Below are 17008 nucleotides of genomic sequence, written 5' to 3' on the forward strand. Positions count from 1 at the left end.
ATTTCCTCAAAAACAAATTTACTAACCTAAAATTAAACAGATCAAAGGCTTTTACTTTATGGACTGTTACCTCGGAACAGCTGCACAATACAGGTGAATTGCATGTATTTAAAATTTCACTGGAGCAAAGCAAGTGTATTTTCAGCAACCTGCAGCCATTAGCTATTCAAAAACATTTAAAATCTAATCTTTAAGTATAAATACCTTACATGTAAATAGAATTTTTCGAAGATTTAATTGTTAATTTAAGAACTTGAGAGTTACAAGCATTGTATGCTGCTGCATTTTTTGAGTCTATTTTTATTCTTCAGGGATTTTTTTTTTTACTCTTAGAAGGGAAGTAACTGCTCGTTTCCTTATCTTTTATTCTATTTCTTTTCTATTAGTAGTTCTCTGTTGTAGAGTCTCTTTCATTACCATACAAAAAGATCATGGAAGTGTCATTGCCTCTCAGTTTTACTACTTTGCAGCAGCTGATGTGCTGCTGACCAGCAATGTTCTCCTCAATGCTCATCTTGCTTTAAATTTGATGGATGCTCACCTGAACGCTTCTGTTACTCAGTAACTTGCTTATGGATCAATATAAAGCATGTGTGGTCTTCTCTTAAATAGTTACTTCTGGGAAGCTGAGAGGTCTGTGGAGTTCAAAAAAACCCAAACCTCACTAAATTCCAACTCGATGCATATTAGAAGTAAAGCTCTGTTGTTTCAGAACGTGCCTTGAAAGGAGGAAATTCAATAGGGAGCCATCTTACTTTCCAAAAATTTTAACTGTGAAAGATCAGCTTGAAGGCTTTTTTTTGTTAACTTTGATCCTTCTTAAAATTGATCCATTCATAATGTGTTTCAGTTTCTGGTAGATGCTTTTTCCTGGAGTCAGTCCTTGGAAACTACCCACTTTCAAGCGTTTTTGTTTCTCCCTTTAAGAAATATTTCTCTTTTCCCTTTGCTAACTGATACGTGAAACTAATAAAACACTGCACGGTTGCTGACTGTACAAAGTACAGCTTTACAGTTGGTGGACCCATCTTTTTGGTGGACCTGCACGCATGATTGCAGAGCACGGGTTTCGCTGCACATCCAGATCGCACTCCCTGCCTGGCTGGTTACTCAGTAAGCTCTTGCTTTGTTTAAGAACCAAATGTAATTATTTGACTTGTTGCTTAAGGGTACACTTCTTTCCTATAAGAGTTTTATATGTACCAGTTGACCATTCTGAAATGCATTATCTGCTCTGTTCGTAAGGAATTTGCTTCGGTAGTATATAATTCTCAAATTCTTTGTTGAGGGTAATACGGAAGGAAACAAAAATGGACATGCTTGTGTATTTTTATACTAATGAAAAACAGTCTTTATTTATAGAATCATAGAATGGTCAGAGTTGGAAGGGACCTTAAAGATCATCCAGTTCCAACCCCCTGCCCTGGGCAGGGACACCTCCCACCAGACCAGGTTGCTCCAAGCCCCCTCCAGCCTGGCCTTGAATCCCTCCAGGGATGGGGCAGCCACAGCTTCTCTGGGCAACCTGGGCCAGAGTCTCACCACCCTCACAGCAAAAAATTTCTGTCTAGGATCTAATCTAAATCTCCCCTCTTTTAATTTAAAATCATTACCCCTTGTCCTGTGGCTCCCCTCCCTGACCAAGAGTCCCTCCCCATCTCTCCTGTAGCCCCTTCAGGTACTGGAAGGCCGTTATAAGGTCCCCCTGGAGCCTTCTCTTCTCCAGGCTGTCCTCGTAGGAGAAGTGCTCCAGCCCTCAGATCATTTTCATAGCCCTGTGCTGGACCCACTCGAACAGGTCCAATATTTGTGATATTGTTTACTCCCCTTTATTGTAGGTGTCTGAATGACTTTCAATACCTGCTCGCTTTGTATTCAGTCCCAGCTGTTGTTATCTCTTTGGGCTGTCCCTTAGTTCAATTATATCCTTGGGTATGTTTCTGAACTACTTTTGTTACAGTACTTGAAACTTGAACTTTCCTTGAATAATCTTTTAAGTTACATTGCACGATGAAGGAGTTGCATTGATGCTTAAATTTCATCAGTTTTAACACGTCATTGGGCAGGGTCACTCTAAAGCATTTTTCCTTCAAACCAGAGTCTTTACTATTGGAACAATCCATCCAACACTTGGAGCTGGTGATGGAACTGCTGGTGAGCTGTGTTTTTCAAACCTCTTAGATGTGCCAGAAGGCACCAGCATCCAAGACATTTGCAAAGTTTCTCCAGAGAATTTGCCAGTGGCTGCAGGTGTTGGAGATTTGACCTTGCAGAATGATAATGGTTTGTGAAAGCTTCGGCGACGTGTCTTTACGCTCAGTGTAAATCCCCCTTTCTTTCCTCTCCTTTTGTGGAACAGCCACAGCAAACAAGCGAGGCATTAAAAGGACATGGATGTCTCCAACTTGCTTTCAAGTTTGCGAGCTTGCGTATTTGTCCATGGGGTTTCTCTTTTTCCACAGGGAAATGTGGTGTTTTCAACTGTTGGGGACTTGGAACAGGAACTTTTCTGTATGTGTAAATAAAAAGGGTTCTTGAGGACTAGTTTTGTATGGGGTAACCATTATTTACTCATTTTTGTTTGAGCCTTGATGTGTTGATTAGGACTGTTCTCCTGGGTATCTCTATCTGACCAAACCAAATAAATTGGCACCCATCTCTGTCAAATGGGGAAATGGCCAAACTCCTGCTTCTTGAATTCAATGCTTTTTCCACTGTTGTCCTCCTAGATACACAAGGAGAATGTGTGCAGGGATACACTGGAGCAAAATAAGTAGTAGTGCATGGTGTGAGGGGTTATTAACTTTCTGTTTGCATCTCCTTGTTCCCCTCTCCCCTGCTGACCATCCACAGTGCAGAAGCTGTGTGTTGTACATCAAAATATTCAACTGGTTCAACCCAGAAACCTTCTACCCAGTACTTTAGTTGCATCCCACTTCTCAAGGTATAGAAACTTGAATTCACAAGAGTGGAATAACATTATTTTCTGTTATGTACTCTCTCTGGTATCCCCAATTAGCCATCAGTGCAAAACTTACAATGATGTTTTAAAAACAAATTCAGGTTGCTGAAAATCCAACCAGTTCAAGGAAAGAAGTTGTGGTTCCAAGCCTGAATTATTCTGACTGAAAACACTACTACGATAGTTATCTTTGAAATTGTATTACATCAGCTAACCTAACGATGTTATGTCATTTGAGCTAGAGTAGACTGAAATAAGAGAATTTCTAAACTTATCTTCTCTATGAGGAGAACATTAATCCTTTTCCATGGTCCTAACCTTGAAGCCTGCTCTGGATACGAGACTTCTGTTGTGACGTTTTATTTTTCATTCCCTCCAGGTTTACGGGAACAGACGGACCAAGTGGTTTTGGATTTGAGCTGACGTTTCGACTCAAGAGAGAAACGGGGGAGTCGGCACCACCCACCTGGCCAGCAGAGTTAATGCAAGGCTTGGCCAGATACGTCTTCCAGTCAGGTACTGCAGGGCTAAATCCACTGCCTCATTTTTCCTGCTCTCTGTTACACAGTCTGACACTTGTCTTGTCAGCACTCAGTCACATTTTGGGGGTTATCTTTGTGTGGGAACCCAAAAGAGCACGTTCCTTCCATCGCCCCAGCTTGCTGGGGACAAAACCCAACTGCTGCTCAGGTAACTACAAATCCTTAGTATTGAAAAGGTGAAGATACAGAACAGTTAGTAACCGTAGGAATTCTGCCCAGTGGCTCTTTCTTGCTGTCCTCTGTTGCTGCTTTCTTATGGTAAGAAAACATCATTTGCTTACCCTGAAATGCCTGAGGAGCACCCATCTGTTAAGGTCTCACTTCTCAGCAGAAGGGCTATAACTTTCCAAAAAGTTGCAGTTCCTTCACAAGCAAAGCTCTTCCTGTGGTCTCTGGGGTGAGCAGCAGCGATGTCTGTAAACAAGGAATTGCTGAGATGGGAAACTGTAGAAGTCATAAGGGATGCCAAGGCTGGGGGGGCTAAGGAATTAGCTATTGGGAATCAGTAATGCAGATGGAGACTTGCCAGAAAAACTGGGAACCAGGGTGCCTGCAAAATGCCCTCTTGCACTACGCTTTCTGGATTTCATTTATAGCAGTAGATTGAAGATTAGTTTGTAGTGTGAGGACGTGAAGAACCGTGGAATGGTTGAGTACATAACATGCTTGAAAGGCACTCTCCAGCATCACAAGATCCGAATGAAAATATTTGAAGAACTTTTTTTAAGCTACTTTAAGGTCCTTTGCAGGTGAAGTACCTTCTAAATCAATGATTATTGAATTTGAAACATTTGGTACTTGCTCTACTAGTTAATAAATTCCTCAGTAGATTGTGATTCTGTTGCTGGTTTTCAGTCAGCTGGCTGGCTCTCAAAGGGGAAAGGTCTAGATGAAAACAGGATTGCCCTGCAGTCCTGTGACAAATCTCTGAGGCCGTGGCAACTCTTGTGGAGTATTTCTTCTAAATATTGACTGACAGAGACCGATGCCAGCACAGATTATTGCTTGTTGTCATATTGGGAGTGTCTCTTGCTGCAGTTTAAAACAACATGGGCATTTTTTTGGTAACCTTTGCTGTGTAGCGATCTTCCCCGGTTGCCATCCAAATTTGAGCTCACCTTTCTGTCTTGTTTTTTGCTAGTCTTAAGCATCTAAATCCGCATGACTGTCATCACTTTTGCCATTGTTTGAGATTCCTCTCACGTCTAAATTGTATTGTATGGTAGCTTTTTGATACTGACCATGCAGCGATGAATTCCTACTCACATTTCCTATGTAGTGACTGTCTCTAGCAGTTGCTTGTTTGTCTCACCCTTGTCATGGGTGAGAGGAGGTCTGCACTGTGGAACAGGGTTTGGTAGGGTACTTTAAGACAAACTTCTCAGTGACTAAGCTGGCACTCAGGGCAGAGTCTTTCCTTGTTTGGTTTCCCTCACTAATGCAGTCTTATCGTTCTGACCTCAAAGCCAGTGAACTGTTTTTAGACTGGAAAGAGTGGTTGTGCTCGTGCATATCAGTCTGACTTGAGCTTCAAGGGCCTACAGTATTATCTTCTATTTATCCATGCTGGTTTTGACTTTTTACCCACTGTGACTCCTTAACATATTCTTGAGCAGTGCCTTTAATGGCTTCTAGCCTCTGGGTGTTCAGCTCTCAATTCATGTTATTAAAAAATCCAGTGTATGAATCATAAATTGACTTCTTTCTTTGAATATGAAGTTGAGTATGAGCCAACACTACGCTCATCATGCAATAGGCAAACCACATGCTGGGTTACCTTCAGAATCAAAGAATCATACAATTGTCTAGGTTAGAAGGGACTTTCAAGATCATCCAGTCCAACCATCAACCTGATAAAAACCCATCACTAACCCATGGCTCTAAGCACTATGGCAACCCGGCTTTGAAATCCCTCCAGGGATGGGGCCTCAACCCCTGCCCTGGGCAGCCCATTCCAAGGCTTAAGAACCCTTTCTGTGGAAAAATTGTTCCCAATCTCCAATCTGAACCTCCCCTGGTGCAACTTGAGGCCGTTTCCTCTTGTCCCATGGCCTGTGACTGGGGCGCAGAGACCGACCCCCCCTGGCTACACCCTCCTTTCAGGGAGTTGGAGAGAGCCAGAAGGTCTCCCCTCAGCCTCCTTTTCTCCAGGCTGAACCCCCCCAGCTCCCTCAGCCTCTCCTCATCAGACTTCTTCTCCAGACCCCTCCCCAGCTCCGTTGCCCTTCTCTGGACCCACTCCAGCCCCTCAATGTCTTTTTTGTGGGGAGGGGCCCAAAACTGGACCCAGCCCTCGAGGTGGGGCCTCACCAGTGCCCAGTACAGGGGGACAGGGAAGGGCACGAGCAGCAGATTGAGGGAAGTTATTACCTCTTTGCCATGGCACTAAGCCACTCACTTAAAATGTGTCCTGGTTTGGGCCTTCCAGTTTAAGAGATGCTGAAAAATTGGAGAGAGTGTGACGTGGTCGGGGTCCTAGAGCACTTGAACTCTGAGGAGAGCTGAAGGGAGCAGGTCTGGTTTAGCCAGTGAAGTGAAGGTGCAGGGAGATCTAACACGAGCCTACAGCTGTAGAACAGGTAGTTAAAAAATGCAAAAGAGGGCTACAGCTCTGAATTGTAGGATGGAGGTTCTGGAAAGGCTTCAGGAAAAACTTGATCATGAGGAGGGTGGCAAAGGACAGCGAACAGTTCCTGAAAAGGTTGAGGACTGTAGCTCAACAAAGCTACGATGGCCCTGATTTAGCATTGCTGATGGCTCCACTTCAAATAGGAGGGTGAACAAGAGACCTCCAGAGGCCCCTTAAAATATCACAGAAGAGTTGGATTTTTGTTTGGTTTTTTTTTTTCCATCCAGCTTCATGTCCTTCAGCAGCTGTGCTGTCACCGGGTATTACTAACCCTTCCTTGCCCTGTACAAAAGGAAACTGTTTGCTGTTGCAGCAAGTGATCAACTCTAGCTTTATTTTAGTATAGATTTGTTTAACGCTTGTCTCTTTTGAATGATAACTTTCTCAGGCTAAAATCTTACGTCTAATCATAGATGTCTGGTTAATCCTTACAAGATGATGCATTTAAGACTTGTAACAGGCTCTATCACGGTCTCTAGGGCAACACCAGTTGACCATAGCTAGATGCAGTCATTTTCTATTTTAGTGTGAGCTCGCTCACTCCGTTGCTCTGCAGAGCGACGTCCTTCTGCTACATCTGACGTGTCCTGCTTTGCTTTGCTCCCACGAGCTGCCCCGTCTCAGGCTGGCAGTCTTGAGAGCAATTCCCATGTCCACCCTTCCATCACCCCTTGGTAGTGAGGCACCCAGTGCTTAGTAGTGCTTTGGGGTTTTCTTTCTGCCTAACAGGATTTCCCCCAGTCTAACATGCTCACTCTGCAAAGCCAAGTGAGCTTCTTCCTTGGTCTTTTCTTCCTTGGTCTTTTCTTCCTTGGTCTTTTCTTCCTTGGTCTTTTCTTCCTTGGTCTTTTCTTCCTTGGTCTTTTCTTCCTTGGTCTTTTCTTCCTTGGTCTTTTCTTCCTTGGTCTTTTCTTCCTTGGTCTTTTCTACGACTTCTCTGGTCAGATGTTAAAACTTTAAAACTGTGAAGTGTTTGAAGGGGTGGTACTTCTGAAGCACACTGGGCATTAGGCAGGATGTGGCATGACAGCATTTTTTTTTTTTTTTTTTTCACATGATGAAAGGTTTCTTTTTGCTCAAGTTCTTTCTGACTGTCCCACTTGGAGCATTTCACAGAATCACAGAATGATATGGGGCTGGAAGGGACCTCTGGAAATCATCTAGTCCAACCCCCTGCCAAAGCAGGGCCACCCAGAGCAGGTTGCACAGGAACGTGTCCAGGTGGGTTTGGAATGTCTCCAGAGAAGGAGACTCCACCACCTCCCTGGGCAGCCTCTGCCAGGGCTCTGCCACCCTCACAGTAACAAGTTCCTCTTCATGTTTAGGTGGAACTTCTCATATTCAAGTTTGTGCCTGTTACCTGTTGTCCTGTCCCTGGGCACCACTGAAAAAAGCCTGGCCCCATCCTCCTAACACCCACCCTTGAAGTATTTATAGATGTTGATTTGTCAAATGCAACAATGATAAGTGGTGTTTGACTGTGGTGTACGTACCTTAATGCTGTCCTCTTCGGTTGTTTGAAAAAAAAAATATTTATAGAGTCTCTGTAATACTCCAAAATAGCCTTAAAAACATTTGATGAACCGAAACAACTTAAGTAATGCTTATGAATCCACTCTGAAGAAGCAGCATGAAAAAAAACCATAAAGCTGGCAGGAACTTTTTTGGATATGCTCCAACTACTTTCACATGTCAAAAGATTGTTTACTTTGAAAGCTATGCTAAGAGCTAAATTTTTATCTCTTGAATAACAAGCTGACTTTTTAGTTATCACACATGTGCTGGGTCCAGTTGAAATTGGGGGAGAGTAAGGTGGAGTTATACTCCTGCTGAGCCTGAGCATTTTCTGATGGCGATGACCAAGTTGAAGACTCATCTACCAGCTACTGCTAAATATTATTATCCTAAATATTACCCTCAATATTATTACTGAGTATTGCAGTTGCAAAGCATGTCTCATTGCAAGTGATGTATTTTTTTGCAACAAATACTTCTAAGCAAATGAATGCTGCTTTCCTTTGTTCCCATTTCTCCTGCGCCGGGGCTGTGCTTTAGAAAAGCAGTCTTCTCTTCTGCATTGAATTTCAGACCTCTTTGAGCCTTGGCTTCTCTGTTCACTGTAACAAACACTTGGTGCTTTGTGCTTTTGATTAAATGGCACTACTTCCCCTCCTTCAACAAAACCAAGCTTTGCAAGTCTCAAAAAATGTTATTTGTGGCTTTATCTGTTCTTGATTTTATCACTGTTTGACCATGACCACAAATTCCAACTCTGTTATTTTTAGTTAAAAAAAAAAAACCAACACCGAACCTGCAAACCTTGAAAATGAAACTTTGCACAATTCAGTGACCTTAGCTTGTCATGGTTGTGGGTATACTGGGAATATTTCATGGGAGAACGAATTTATACTTCAATTCAAAGGAAGAGGAAGAAACGTTTTTCCTAGAGAAAGCTTATCCAGGGCTTGTTCCAATTGTTAACTCTTTAGGGACTGCAATATTACGATGTTTGATCAGTATAGAGGGGCCATGATTTGTGCTTTCTTGAAATTAATATCTGCATCTTTTTTCTCTCTAAGGTGGAGCTAGGTTGTTTTCAAGGGCCTACCTGATATACATCATACAGGCAATATATTGATGGAATAGCATGGAAACAAATTTGTCATGTATATGAGTTCTTGCTGCTTCGATGTTTCTTGGCCTGAAAGAAAACAGCTGGAGCTCTAAGGTACAGGTTTGAAGAAACGTTCAGGAAAAACTCGTCATGCATAGAGCCTAAAGATAACCGTATAGCGTATGTCATGCTTGTATTCTCCACAATGTATGAATTGTAGTGGGGAACTAGCTAGTGGAACTAGCTTCAGAGGTATTGAGATGACATCCACAAATTAGAGGTTTTTCAGTTGGCTGACATAGGTAACATTTACCCCAGAACACATCGTCCTGAGACGTCTGAGCCCCCACTGTTGCAGTGGGGGACAGGTGGTGTTACAGGAGGCTGGAAAATGGCAAATGCTGTTCTTCACCCCCTCACCCTGAAAAAACCAACAAAAAAAAACCCAACCCAACAAAGCAAACTCCAAAAATGCAAAGACCTGAGGTTTCTAATTGGTCAATCAGACTTCAGGTTTTAAGAAACTACTAGGAAAAACAAACCATCTAGAAGGTATCCAGGGAATAATGGATGTTCCAGTATGGATTTGAAGCAGTGAATATTGGTCACCTTGGTACTAGTGAGACTTTTGACATTGTCCCTGCCAACAAGTGCATGAGCGAGGCGGGGAAATGCAATCTTGATCAAAACCAAAAAGGAATGCAATACTGGTTGGATATTTAGACTCTGAGTAATTGCCAATGTGCAGTCATCAACCACAAAAGATGTGGAGAGTTTGGATTCCTCTAAAATCTGTCCTAGAGCTCGTGCAATTTGGTGTTGACCAGGATGATGAAATGCAGAGTATCCTGATGGAAATCTGCAGACACAGCAAAGCACCACAGTGTAGAAGGCTGGAATTCAAAACAACCTTTGAAAATAGCGGAAACGGTCTGAAACACCGATGTGCAGTGAGGTCAGGGAGGTGCAACAAGTGCGAGGTTCTGCGCTTATACAGGAATAATCCAATGCATTATTTTCAGTTGGGGAAAGACAGCAGTTCTGAAAGGAGAAGGAAAAGTTGTGAGTTCCTATCACCAGTGAACTATACCTAAACCAACATGCAGGCCAACAGCATCCTGGCCTGGATCAGGAACAGCGTGGGGAGTAGGACTTGGGAGATGATTGACCCCCCCTGTACTGGTGAGGCCCCACCTCGAGGGCTGGGTCCAGTTTTGGGCCCCTCCCCACAAAAAAGACATTGAGGGGCTGGAGCGGGTCCAGAGAAGGGCAACGGAGCTGGGGAGGGGTCTGGAGAAGAAGTCTGATGAGGAGAGGCTGAGGGAGCTGGGGGGGTTCAGCCTGGAGAAAAGGAGGCTGAGGGGAGACCTGGTTCTCTCCAACTCCCTGAAAGGAGGGTGTAGCCAGGGGGGGTCGGTCTCTGCTCCCAAGTCCCAGGCCATGGGACAAGAGGAAACGGCCTCCAGTTGCACCAGGGGAGGTTCAGATTGGAGATTAGTAAGAGTTTTTCCGCGGGAAGGGTTCTTAAGCCTTGGAATGGGCTGCCCAGGGCAGGGGTTGAGGCCCCATCCCTGGAGGGATTTCAAAGCCGGGTTGCCATAGTGCTTAGAGGTATGGGTTAGTGATGGTTTTTATCAGAGTTAGGTTGGTGGTTGGACTAGATTATCTGAAATGTCCCTTCCAACCCAGACAATTCTATGATTCTTCATGATGAGAGATAGAAGTGAAATTATTTTGATGTATAAATATAAATGTTGTGTGTTGCATATGATACGGTCCTACACTGCTGGGAACGCCCTGAAGGGAAAGAGAGAGCATTGGATCTCATTTTGGGCAGAAGACTTAGATGCATCCCAGTTGATGAGAGTCTGGAGAAGAGCAGTAAGAATGACCCAAAGGTCCAGAAAATATGACCTGTGGAGGAATTATCAAAAGAGTTACATTTGTTTAGTCTAGGGAAGAGGAGATGGAAGGAATATGTGAGAACAGTCTTCAAATATGCAAAAGGTTGCTGTAAGGAATAAAGTAATACATTTTTCATGTGCCTACTGGGGATACTAGAGGCCTATCACTACTAAAATTTCTCTAAGGTAGGCTTAGGGTTTGTCATTAGGAAAAACTTTCAGATGATAAGTGTGGTGAAGCACTGGAATAGTTGCACATTCCCCATTGCTGCATACCTTTGAGAACAAGTCAAACCATTCTTCATGGATATTTGTCAAGAAAGAGTTGATCATTGCTTTGAGGGGGAGCAGAGTAGGAGCCTTCACAGTCTCCTGCATATTATAAATATGTCTTGACTGACTCGGTGTCCTCTTCAGGTCTTCTAAACATAATTTTCTACTGTTCCTTTAATATCTAATCTATCTTTTTTCATAGTTTCATGATTAGTAGTGCGCTAAAAGATATTTAAATGTGAGTTTTGAAGTCTCAGTTAATTTAAAAGGTGAATTTTAATATTTAACCTTTGACTAGTGAGTAGCGGGAAGCTGTTTGTGTCTTGGGAACTGCAACACAGTAGTAAGAAAATCTAAAAGCAAAGGAAGTAAGCAGGTAAGATGCAATTTGTGGGTGGAGATTTAATGTAGATTTTACTTGATTACTTCAGGAGATGAATTAGTCCTTAGAAAATTTATTATATTTTTGAAAAGTGTATTGGGCAGAACTAGTTCCAGCAGGTACACGAAGAGTTATATGTGTTGATAGCAATGTGTCAAAACAATGCCCAAACTAGCTATGGCTGATTTATTGATTTAGGGTTTTTTTCCCCACAAACACCTCTCTTGGCATGTCTGCACCCTCTGCGCTGTCATGGTGAGGGATTCCCTTTTCAGGGGATAAGATAGGAAATATCTTCTCTTGTCCTTTAGTTATTTCTGTGAAACCTGCAGGAACTTAGTTTCCATGAGCTTCTGTCCTCTGTCATGATTCAAGTCCACCAGAAAAGTTCCCAAAGTTACTGGAAGGGAGGATGGTTCCGATGGACGCGTGCGAGTGCCCGAGGCAGCACAGCCAACGAGCCTTCGGCAGCCAGGCTGAAAAGCCCAGAATGAGGTATGTCTAGCCTGCCTTAGTTATTTCTCACGTCATAGTTCAGGAAAGTATACATCAGGAACAGCGTGGGGAGTAGGACTCGGGAGGTGATGGTCTCCCTGCACTGGGCACTGGTGAGGCCCCACCTTGAGGGCTGGGTCCAGTTTTGGACCCCTCCCCACAAAAAAAAAAGACATTGAGGGGCTGGAATGGGTCCAGAGAAGGGCAACGGAGCTGGGGAGGGGTCTGGAGAAGAAGTGTGATGAGGAGAGGCTGAGGGAGCTGGGGGGGTTCAGCCTGGAGAAAAGGAAGCTGAGGGGAGACCTTCTGGCTCTCTCCAACTCCCTGAAAGGAGGGTGTAGCCAGGGGGGGTCGGTCTCTGCTCCCAAGTCACAGGCCATGGGACAAGAGGAAACGGCCTCCAGTTGCACCAGGGGAGGTTCAGGTTGGAGATTGGGAACAATTTTTCCACGAAAAGGGTTCTTAATCCTTGGGATGGGCTGCCCAGGGCAGGGCTTGAGGCCCCATCCCTGGAGGGATTTCAAAGCCGGGTTGCCATAGTGCTTAGAGCCATGGGTTAGTGATGGTTTGTATCAGAGTGAGGTTGGTGTTTGGACTGGATGATCTGAAAGGTCCCTTCCAACCCAGACAATTCCATGATTCAGGTGAAAATTATTGTCTGGCAGCTTGTCTGTAGTTTGGGGAAGCACGTACACTGCTCCTTGGCCCGGTGCACCAGCTTGGGGCCATTATGCCAGCTCTGTGCACTGCAGTTTCCCCCTATTTTTTTAAACTGGGGTGATTACAGGAGTTGCAAGGACTGCAGGTATAGATGTGCTCTTCTTATCCAGCAGTTTTCATCTGATTCGAGTTAGTTTAGTCTGAGCCACGGCGGCACTTTGCGTTTGACAGGCAGTATAACTTCTACACTGAAAATAAGACTCAGTGGGATTAAGTGATTTGACTGGGGTCACGGACCTGCAGCCATTAAGCCAGCAGATACCTTGTCACCTGCTGCCCTGGCGTAACCGCTAGGCTTCATCTTCAGATCTTCTGGAGTCCAGAAAGCTTCCATATGGTAGCCTCAGTGACTCTTTCCTCACCAACATGTTTTCAAACATTCTTGACACAGGCTAATTTCTGTGTGTACAAAGGAAAAAAAAGCCCAAAACCCAAACCCAAAACAAACTCCTTGCTTGCTTGAATACAAATGAGGCTTGTCTAGCTTGTTTCTAAAACAGTGTTTATTTCTTCCCAATAGGATGACTAAAGCCAAATAAAATCTCCCAGTAATTCATATATTTTTTTTTCCCCTGACTATGCCTTTATTTTTTTTTTTCAACCCCAGGCTGATTTATTGTTCTCTTCTGGTTGCTATGGCTCTGTAAAATATATATATATATGTTTTCTATCATCTGTTTGTAATATTGACCAGTTTCCAGTGTAGAGCTGGCCCTGGCTCCTCTGTAGTATTCCAGGACTTTAGATTAAAAATGGGGGGGGATTAACTGGGTTTTTTTAGCTCCACAAAGAAGTATAAATCAACATTTCATTTCAGCAGGACCTGTTACGTAGTGAGCTCTGCTGCACAAACCATGGCACAGTAACTTGCCGTAGGTGAACAGGCCGCAGCCGAGCGCGCGGGCTGCGTGCCTTTATTCTGCAGAGGGGTATGGAAACATGAAGTCACTGCTTCCAATTTAACCCAAGTTTGTCATGGCCAAAAGCTCTCATCATCTGATAGTTATTCAGTGGTCCATGAGAAATTGGTTGGGTTTTAGCCTAATTCCTCTTAGACGTCTCCCATAAAGCAGGCTGTTCTGTGAGCAGGAGCACGGATCAAGCCTGGGCCTTTACGTCTCTGTGCACGAGCCCTTCTACGTCCCGCTCCGCCGCAATAAATCCACTTCTCCCCATTCCGCTGCCTATGAGCTCACCTCCCCAGTATTTCCCATCCTTCCGCCCCATCTCCAAAGCCAGCCTTGTCACATCCCCGAGCTTCCAGCTGGGACATACGTGCTGTGGCTGGTACCAGACGACATGCTGGCTGATAAAACAAACGGGTTGCTTGTGCACAGAGCGGTTGGCTGAGGTGCCGGGCACGACTGGCAGCTATCGAGCTCGTGCTTTGGTCTCCAACCTGTCACTGGTGTTCTCCAGAGCTGGCAGGAGGTTCTGAAGTTGTTGGGGAGGGAATTAGCAAATGCAGCTCTTGTAAATTATCACAGAACCATAGAATTGTCTGGGTTGGAAGGGACCTTTCGGATCATCCAGTCCAACCATCACCCTAACTCTGATAAAACCCATCACTAACCCATGGCTCTAAGCACTATGGCAACCCGGCTTTGAAATCCCTCCAGGGATGGGGCCTCAACCCCTTCCCTGGCCAGCCCATTCCAAGGCTGCAGAACCCATCCCGTGGAAAAATTGTTCCCAATCTCCAATCTGAACCTCCCCTGGTTCAACTTGAGGCCATTTCCTCTTGTCCCATGACCTGTGACTTGGGAGCAGAGACCGACCCCCCCTGGCTACACCCTCCTTTCAGGGAGTTGGAGGGAGTGAGAAGGTCTCCCCTCAGCCTGATTTGTCCTGATAGGCATTGCAGCACAGCGCTGCTTGCAGGTGGGCACAACCATTTTTACTTGGCCCCTGTAGATCTCAAATAAAGCTTATGCAGCACCACTCGTAATCCAGAGAGGAGCATCTGTCTGCAGAGCTGTCCATCAGACAGACAACGCTGCAGAGACCTCATGGAAAATGCTTCTGTCTGCAGAAAGGATGGGTCTAAGAGGAGACATTTTGTAGGCACATAAATGCATTTTCTCTTGAAATACTGTCCCAGGGTTGTGAAGGGAAAACGCTGAAGCTGGGACTGGATTTACTCAGACCATCTTCTTGCTGTTACTGCTCAGGATGCTCAAGGCTTGAAATTTGCCTCCTGGCGCTATCTGGTCACCCTGCCCTGCCCAGACGTGCCACCAGGCAAGGCTGGTCCTGCTACAGCAGCTCTGCTCGCCCGTGTGTGTGTCACAGCAGGCAGTGCCATTGCAGGAAACCCCTCCTTTTGCAGCACAGGAGATGGCAGTTTGCCTCATGCCAGCCCCAGCCTGTCCCTGTGGTTGTAACCCACGGGATCTGAGCTCTTGGAGGAGATATTAGCGTTGCAGAGTGGCTTTGTATGTTTTTCCTTTGAGTGTGCTTGACGGAGGGGGCAGCTAGACACCTATCTGCTTTCCTGACAGAGCAACTCTCAGGCAAGTCGCAAGAAGCCTCCTCACTGTTTAATCTTTGGCATCAAACTTTTTTCTCTAATCTGTTTTGGTTTTTTTTCTGTTACTCTTCTGGGTTTGGTCCAGCAAAACTCATTGAGCAAAGGTCATTAGTGTAGTTCTTCTTTTCCCTCCCTCTCAAAAATCTGTAAACTTCCACCGCCTGCTCTTAATGTCACAATGGTCTTGCCAACCCCTTGCAGGAGTCTGCAGGGAATAGGCGTAGCAATATTGACCGTCTGCAACGTGCAGGCTCTTCAGTGAAAGGAGATTTTCGCTTGGAAAGGAGGGAGAAGGCAGGTCTTGGCAGTGGTGATGCTGAGACTGGTGTGTGGATCAGCGGGCAGAGCTGCTTCTGGATTCCCTGGATGAAATCAGTGCAGTTCCTCTCTGCACACTTCCAAAGCCTAGTATAATTTGTCTGTTTGTGTGACTATAATTTTTGGGACCTTCAGAGTCTAGTCTCTTATCCTCACTTGTGAGGGTGAATGCTGGGTGTCGAGGCACAGGGGGAGGTAAGACGTTAGAGAGGAACTTTGTGGTGGCCCTGGCAGAGGCTTCCCAGGCTGTGAACTAGCACATGCCTGGTGGCCCCGTCCTTCCTCTGTGTGAGTCCTGTCCCTGGCAGAGGGGTTTCAGGTCTGGGTGGTCACCTAGCTGAGGGCACAGAGCAGAAACACAGCTGGGAATGCTGCTGAGTGCTGTTATACCACCGCGTGGGTGGTGTGCCCCTGTTCTCCTTCCTGGCAGCATGAACGGGAGTTGCATGACCTTAGATTCTGGCTGATTAAATTAACTTCACTTCTCTTCCTGTTTGGAATAGGTAGGGTGCTGCCTCTTTGCAATACTGGTGGCACCCCAGTGCCAGGCTCAGTCCTGCCCTTGGAGCACTGTCACTGCTTCAGCCACTGATGGGACAAGCTTGCAGTAATTTAGCTCTTGCTGGTTTTGGTGGGTAACATCTCCTTGGCCTTCGTTTGGGACTTCCTAGGACGTTGTGCCACGCTGGAGAATCTCTTCTCCACAAAATTCCTTTTGCTGCAGTGATAGAAAAGCCCCTGCAACCCAGGTATTAAAAGTGCTTTCTTAAGGACTTGAGGGGACTGACACCACTGCTGTGATACTGCTTTTGCTTCATCAGCACTGGTGGGGTAAACCTGGACTGGCACGTCCAGGCCTCCTCCCAGTCTGCAGTTCACTGGTAGGAAAGCGTGACTGGGAGCCCAGGAGTTTCCAAGGACACCTGTACGCTCATGCGACTGGAAGAGGAAAGATCTATGGCTTAGACTGTCAGTGAGCTAGCTCTGTAATACAAATTGAAGCCTTTTCTTCTCTACCTCCCTAACCTCATGGAGTTTGGGCTTTTTTGTCTCCTGCAGTTTGTCTGGACTCAGGGGTCAGGCTGGGTAGTTCCTGTGCCTTGTCATGGAAGCCACTATTGTCCTTCCACCTTCTAGTCCTCAGCTGAGAACCGGTCTTTGACCTTCTCCAGCCTCAAAGGGGAGGTTGACACTAAAGCACGGAGAGACTTTGTGCCAGGAGCAGAGGCACAGAAAGTCTTTGTTCCTTATAAAGGACTTTGTTAAAATAGAAGGAAAGCTGTCTTCCCTGGACTGCTTTACTGATTGCATGGTATTTCTAGGCAGTAAGGGAGGGATCTCAGCACTGCCTGAAAGAGGAGGCTTGTTTTTAGCTGCTACTGCCATTTAGATAAAGTAGATTCAGGCCCAGTTTGAGTTGGCTGGATTTCATCTGATGCTGTCCCTTTTAATTCTGTCAACTCCTGTCCTGTTCTTGCCTGGGAACTGAACTTGGCTCGTTGCTTTTCAGCTGTTCAATACAGTTCATTCAGTTGGTTTATTTAAAGGAAAAAAAAAAAAGGAAAGTAAAAAAAAAAAAAAAAAAAAGAAAAACCCGTCTTCTCTCTGGGCTTTGCCTCAGTCCGTGGGCCCTGCGGCT

General features: G+C 45.2%; 1 protein-coding gene across 2 annotated transcripts in view; it reads left to right on the plus strand.

The window, feature by feature from the left end:
* The window catches only part of SUFU (suppressor of fused homolog (Drosophila)), a 98074-nt gene that overhangs the window by 19032 nt on the left and 62034 nt on the right, over nt 1–17008 (plus strand). For both annotated transcript variants that reach the window (XM_014959155.1, XM_014959164.1), the window contains exon 2: nt 3342–3478. In XM_014959155.1, the coding sequence (XP_014814641.1) occupies nt 3342–3478 (137 nt within the window). The remainder of the gene's footprint in view (nt 1–3341; nt 3479–17008) is intronic.

The sequence above is a fragment of the Calidris pugnax genome, unplaced genomic scaffold, assembly GCF_001431845.1.
Source record: "Calidris pugnax isolate Ruff unplaced genomic scaffold, ASM143184v1 scaffold4, whole genome shotgun sequence".
Taxonomy (NCBI): domain Eukaryota; kingdom Metazoa; phylum Chordata; class Aves; order Charadriiformes; family Scolopacidae; genus Calidris; species Calidris pugnax.